This window comes from Nematolebias whitei, chromosome 13 (genome assembly GCF_014905685.2).
Source record: "Nematolebias whitei isolate Nwh7 chromosome 13, NemWhi1, whole genome shotgun sequence".
Classification (NCBI taxonomy): domain Eukaryota; kingdom Metazoa; phylum Chordata; class Actinopteri; order Cyprinodontiformes; family Rivulidae; genus Nematolebias; species Nematolebias whitei.
In genome coordinates this window covers 8,041,277-8,047,714 of record NC_056510.1, presented here as the reverse complement: position 1 = coordinate 8,047,714, position 6,438 = coordinate 8,041,277, and the positions used below count along the sequence as shown (strand labels likewise).

At 45.3% G+C, this 6,438-nt stretch overlaps 1 protein-coding gene across 2 annotated transcripts in view; it reads left to right on the top strand.

The window, feature by feature from the left end:
• LOC119418994 (lanosterol synthase-like) overlaps nucleotides 1-6,438 on the top strand; it is a 24,600-nt gene that overhangs the window by 7,391 nt on the left and 10,771 nt on the right. For both annotated transcript variants that reach the window (XM_037686287.1, XM_037686286.1), the window contains exons 7-10: nucleotides 932-1,067; nucleotides 2,061-2,169; nucleotides 2,268-2,386; nucleotides 2,520-2,617. In XM_037686287.1, the coding sequence (XP_037542215.1) occupies nucleotides 932-1,067; nucleotides 2,061-2,169; nucleotides 2,268-2,386; nucleotides 2,520-2,617 (462 nt within the window). The remainder of the gene's footprint in view (nucleotides 1-931; nucleotides 1,068-2,060; nucleotides 2,170-2,267; nucleotides 2,387-2,519; nucleotides 2,618-6,438) is intronic.

The following is a 6,438-nucleotide window of genomic DNA, read 5'->3' as shown; positions in this document are numbered from 1 at the left end:
GGGGGGGGGGGGTGTACTGAAAGGGTGGTGAAATCACTGGGTGGCACTTGGCTTTGCCTAGGTTGGCTTAGTTTTGTATAGCTTTGTGTAAGTCACCATTCTCCTGTACACATCTTACTGTGGAGAGGGGTCTTCAAAAATAATTAGCAGACTTGAAATTAACGGAAGGTAATTTAGCAGAAGCTAGTTACGCTAACTGTTACCATAGTTATCAAAACGCTAATCTGATAAATGAAAAGTTAGTTCCACTATTAGTGGATTAGCGAAACTGTGCTCACTACTACTGAGATGGTTTGGACATGCCCAGAGGAGGGACAGTGGTTTGGACATGTCCAAAGGGACAGTGGGTATACTGGTAGAAGGACGTTAGAAATGCAGCTGCCAGGAAAAAGACAAAAAGGAGATACATGGATGCAGTTAGAGAGGACATGGAGGTAGTTGGAGTGAGGACACATGATGCAGAGGACAGAGTGAGATGGAGGAGGAGGACTTGCTAAGGAAACCCATGAAGAAGAGGAAGAAGATTGACATGTCCAGAAGAGTGGTTATAAAGAGACGATAATATCTTAGTGGCACAATATACTGACTGGATAAATTGATATGTATAGTCTATGGTTCCTACTGGACTTGTAAGATTGATGCCATAAGCATTGTTTCCTGTTTTTGGTGTATTATTGAGGCAACGTCAAAGCGCTGCATACGTTTGGCATGGTTTGTGTTTTGAGTATTTTTCTGCTTTTCCATGCGGATGAAAATTTTATTACAAATGATGTGGTGGTTACAATAATTTTTAAGAACAGCAAAAAGATATCTATCTATCTATATATATATAGATATTATTATTTTTTTTTTGTTTTGTTCCCATGTGGACACATTAAACAGAGATCTAGATGGAGATCGTTTAGCCGATGGATGAATTTTTGTGTTTCAGGCTGCTCCCCACGTGGTTCCCGGCTCATCCTTCAACTCTGTGGGCTCACAGCCGGCAGGTCTACCTACCTATGACCTACTGCTACGCTGTTCGACTGACTGCACAAGAAGACCCTCTGATTCTCAGCCTCAGACAGGTGCTAATCTCACTAATCACACCACTAGACAGAGCCGTGCCTTTTTACGAGTAATCGTTGTGTAGAAACAGAATATCTGACAAAGTACTGATTCCACATTTCATTTAGTAAGTACCTTTTCTTTATAACAGAACATGTCCTAACTTTAGCACATGACGTGATCGTGTTTAGCAACAAGGTTTTTTTGTAATAAAATAAAACAATATTCCAATATTTTGAATATAACGTGCCAACAAAAAACAATGTCAATGAATGTGTAGTAGGTGTGATGAATTTTCTGTAATGGTCAACAAGAAAAATCTTGAAGAAAATCTGATGGGGTTTCTTTAAAATGCATTCAGTGGTTCATATTTTGCTAACAGACTAGCACACAAATTGGAAACTGCGGTAACTTGGTGGTCAGTGTCGTGGTCTTGTAATCCTGAGGTTGCGGGTTCGAGCCCAGGTTGCATCAAGAAGGGCGTCCGGCGTAAAACAATTGCCAAATCTTTCATGCAAGTCCACTCGCTGTGGTGACCCCTGAAGAAGGGAGCAGCTGAAAGAAACTTACTTACCAGCACACAAACTATCTTCTGCCTTCCAAGGTAATAGGCAGCAAAAATATTTTTGTAGGATTTATTTTGAAAGTATGTTAAAACTTGTCTGGTTTTTTTTGTTTGTTTGTTTTTGTTATCTGTAAATTCTATATAGCCTTTTAATTCAGATTTTAAAAGGTCTGGTTCAAACAGATTCATGAATCATGAGACACACAAGGGCCTGGTGGTCATTTGTGTACATTTTCAGAGTTCTAGTGCTTTTATCAGGACATGTGCCAGGTCAAAAACATCCTTTACTTCCTGGTTTGAAGAGAAGATTAGACCTGTGCTCTGCAATGCTGTCTTTACATTGCGAAGACATACACCAGTAATGTACACCAGCTATTTTGATCATATTTTGATTGTCCGTTTTCATAAAATACTTGAAAACAATAACTTTTGTGATGTCTGTCTGCAGGAACTGTATGTCCAGGACTATGCCACCATTGACTGGCCTGCTCAGAGGAACAATGTGGCAACATGTGACCTGTACACACCTCACAGCACACTACTGAATGTCGTCTGCAGTAAGTATGCCAAAGAAACAGTATGTTTTATTTGCATAAGTGTTCTCCCCCCAGCAGTGGCCATTAACATTGTGATGCTTGTGTTTGTTATTCTGAAGTGGTGTTGAATGTGTATGAAGCCCACCACAGCACTACACTGAGAGAAAAGGCTGTCAAAGAGCTGTACGAGCACATCCAGGCTGATGACCGCTTCAGCAAGTGTATCAGCATCGGAGTGGTAATAAAAACTCACATACCTAAACAGACACTAAACTGAAAAGAAACAACCTAAAACTAAAAAAGAATGCTGAACTTATTTTCAATCGTTCTTAAAGACTTTATAAACATAATATTTTCTCTATTTCTTGTAGGTCTCCAAGCTTATAATTATGTTGGTTCAATGGTATGCAGACGGTCCATCCTCTGCAGCTTTTCAAGAGCACGTCTCCAGGATTCCCGACCACCTCTGGTCAGTCCGATGGTCTCCAATAGAATTTGGTTTTTAAATTCTGTTTATTGTCAGGATTTGTGTGCCTTAGTGTGTCTCCTCCTTGTGGTCTTCCCCAGTTCCTGCCACTCCCACCTGTTCCTGATTGTCTTTTCCCCAGGTGTTTGTCATTGTCTGTTCATTAACATCTGTATATAAGTCAGCATCTCTGTGTTCCTCATTGTCTGTGCATCGTCCTGTATGGCGTCCAGTTTCTGCCTCCCTCCGTGTCTCCTTGGTGATTATGCAAGTTGTTGCTACCACATAACCCCTTTTTGTTTATTTTAATAGTAACCTTTACTTTAATCCTGAGTTCTCTGAGTCCTGCCTGCACATGAGTTCTACCAAACAGCAGAGACGTGATAAAATGCATAGACCACTTGAACCCAGCAGGCAGATGACTTAAGCCAAACCCGGTGGAAACAAGAGCGAGCGTAAAAGGAGGGGGCCGTCATCCATTGGAGCAGGTTCCAGGTCAGAACCGCCCAGAGAAGGTGACACTGCAGCCCGGAGGTGGAAATTCTCCCATCATGAAGAAAGGTAGAGGTCCCAGCTCCAGGGAACCTGTCTGGGTTTCGAGACAGTTTTTTCCTCCTCTGCTGCCTCGCTCACCTCGAGTTTTTTGAGTGGCCATTAGAAGAGGATCCAGAGCCTGACAATGAGCTCTGGTTCACCTCAGGTCCCATCTCACACCGCCACCACAGGAAAGGCCGACGATGGACCACGTTCCAGTCGACTGAGCCTCCTGTGCCAGCGCTAGCGTATCCTGTGTTGCAAGACTAAACCTCCAGAGTCCTGCTCAGCCAACAAAGCAGCCGAGTCCTTCTCAACAGACGAACTAGTCTCCCTGCAGCTCCGTGGGTGACGGCAATAACGACTCACCTGTTCCCTGCATCTCCATGGGTATCAGCTGCAATGACCCACATGTTCCCTGCATCTCAGTGGGTGTTGGTTGTGACGATCCACCTGCTCCTTCTATCTCAGTGGGTGTTTGCTGCAACGACCCACCTGTTCCCTACATCTCAGTGGGCATCGGCTACGACAATCCACCTATTCCCTGCGTCTCCGTGGGTGTCAGCTGCGACAACTCACCTGTTACCTGTGTGTCAGTGGGTGTCAGCTGTGACAATCTACCTTCTCCTTGTGTCTCGATGGGTGTCGGCTGTGACGACCCACTTTTTCTCTGCATCTTGGTGGGCATAGGTTGTAATGACCCACCTGTTTCCAGCATCTCTATGGGTGTCCACTGCAACAATCCACCTGTTACCCACGTCTCCATGGGTGTCCACTGCAACAACCCACCTGTTACCCGTGTCTTTATTGGTGTCGAATGGGGTGTCCAACCTGCATCTTGTGTCTCCAAGAGGGTCCTAGAGAAAGCCTCTCACTCTTCCTCCGAGGGTGTCCAGGAGAACACCTCTCACTCTTCTTCCAAGAGGGTTCAGGAGGCTGCCTCTCACTCTTCCTCCGAGTCTCCTGTGGGTCTAGTGTCTCATGTGGGTCCAGTTTCCTGTGGTTCCTGAGTCTCCTGTGGTTCCAGAGACTCCTGTGGTTCCAGAGTCTCCTGTGGTTCCCGAGACTCCTGTGATTTACACATCTCCAAAGGTTTCCACGTCTCCAGAGGTTTCTAAGTTTTCCCAGGTCCACAAGTCTTCAGAGGTCCCCAAGTCCGCATAGGTCCCGGAGTCTCCAGAGAGTTCCATGCCTCCTGAGGGTTCCATGTCTCCTGTGGGTTCTACACCTGCTGCAGCCCCTGTGGTGGCATGTATGCCTACTAGAGTCCATGTAGTTTCTTTGCCTACTGCAGTCCTTACATTTTTTATGCCATTTGCAGACTCCCTGGTCTCTACGCCCGCTGCAAACTCGCCGGTCTCTACACCAGCTGCAGCCTCCCTGGTCTCTAAGCCAGCTGCAGCCCCCCGGTCTCTATGCCAGTTGTAGCCTCCATGGTCTCTATATCTGCTGCAGATCCCCTGGTCTCTTCACCTGCTGCAGACCCCCTGGTCCCTTCGCCTGCTGCAGATCCCCTGGTCTCTTTGCATGCTACAGAGTTGCTGGTCCCAGTACCTGATGCAAAGTTGCTGGTCCCATCACCTGCTGCAGAGATGCTGGTCTCTTCACCTGCAGTAGAGCTGCTGGTCTCTTTGCCTGCTGTGAAACTGTTGGTCCCTTTGCCTGCTATAGGGCTGCTGGTTCCACCTGCACCTCTTCTGGTTTCTTCATCAGCTGCAGTTCCCTTGTCTGACTTGTCAGCTGCAGCTTCTTCATCCGACTCATCGCCGCCTACGGTCCTCTTCCCTGGTTCATCATCTGTGGCTCGCTTCTCTGGTCCACTGACTGCTGCTCTCACCACAGGTTCCTTATCTGTATCATTCACCGTATTCATCACAATTGGTTCTCTGTATGGTTCACTTGCTGTCACAGTATCCCCAGTGGTGTCAACACTCCTCATTCCACTGATTCCAATAGACTCCAGGTGGACATCTATGGCAAGTTATGGTTTGACGCCGAGCCGTCCGCCTGAACTCTTGCCTCTCTCCGGATGATCTCCTGGCAGACTGCCTGAACTCTTGCAGCTTTTCAAGAGCACGTCTCCAGGATTCCCGACCACTTCTGGTCAGTCCAGTGGTCTCCAATAGAATTTGGTTTTTAAATTCTATTTGTTGTCAGGATTTGTGTGCCTTAGTGTGTCTCCCCCTTGTGGTCTTCCCCAGCTCCTGGCGCTCCAACCTGTTCCTGATTGTCTTTTCCTCAGGTGTATCATTGTTTGTTTGTTAACGTCTGTATATAAGTCAGTGTCTGTGTTCCTCATTGTCTGTGCATTGTCCTGTATGGCGTCCAGTTTCTGCCTCTCTCCGTGTCTCCCTGATGATTATGTAAGTTGTTGCTGCCACGTCAGCCCTTTTTGTTTATTTTAATCAACAATCTTTACTTTAATCCTAAGTTCTCCAAGTCCTGCATGTACTTTGTACATGGGTTTTACCAACAGCAGACGTGATATTTGTTTCATTTCAGCAGGCTTGTGCAGACAGTTTGGCGGGACGATGGAGAGATTTTTTAACGGTCTACTGGGAAAATGTTGAAAAATGGCTGTATACCATACCATATCATACCATTTTATTTATAGAGCACTTAAAACAGCTACAATGCCAACCAAAGTGCTGTACAGACAGAACCACAGACAACACACAAATCAATATACAAAATTAAGTAAATCAAAAATATAGACATAAAATCGATGCAGATAATAAATATGACGACAAACCAGTGTGGAGCGTACAGGTTCAAAACACAGATCTGGTGTTGAAAGCTACTGAATAGTGGTGAGTTTTTAAACGGGATTTGAAAATCGAGAGGGAGGGGGCCAGTCTGACAAGCAGAGGTAACTCGTTCCAAAGTCTTGGTCCTGCTACAGAGAAGGCCCTGTCACCTCTGCGCTTAAGACAAGTTCCTGGAACTGTGAGGAGCAATTGATCCGCTGACATCAGGGAACATGGTGGGACATACGGTTGTAACAGATCAGAGAGATGGGGGCAGGGGGGGTGTCAAAACTGTTCAGCGATTTATAGACATACAGGTGTATTTTGAACTGGATTCGAAGGTGAACCGGTAGCCAGTGCAGTGAGGCCAAAACTGGTGTAATGAGCTCTCTTTTGCCTGTACTGATGAAAAATGGCTGTATAAACAAGTGCTAATAATACAGCACAATAATATAGTAACTACAAATAAAAACAATGTTTAACAATAATATGTTATTATGTATGTATGTATGTATGTATGTATGTATGTATGTATGTATGTAT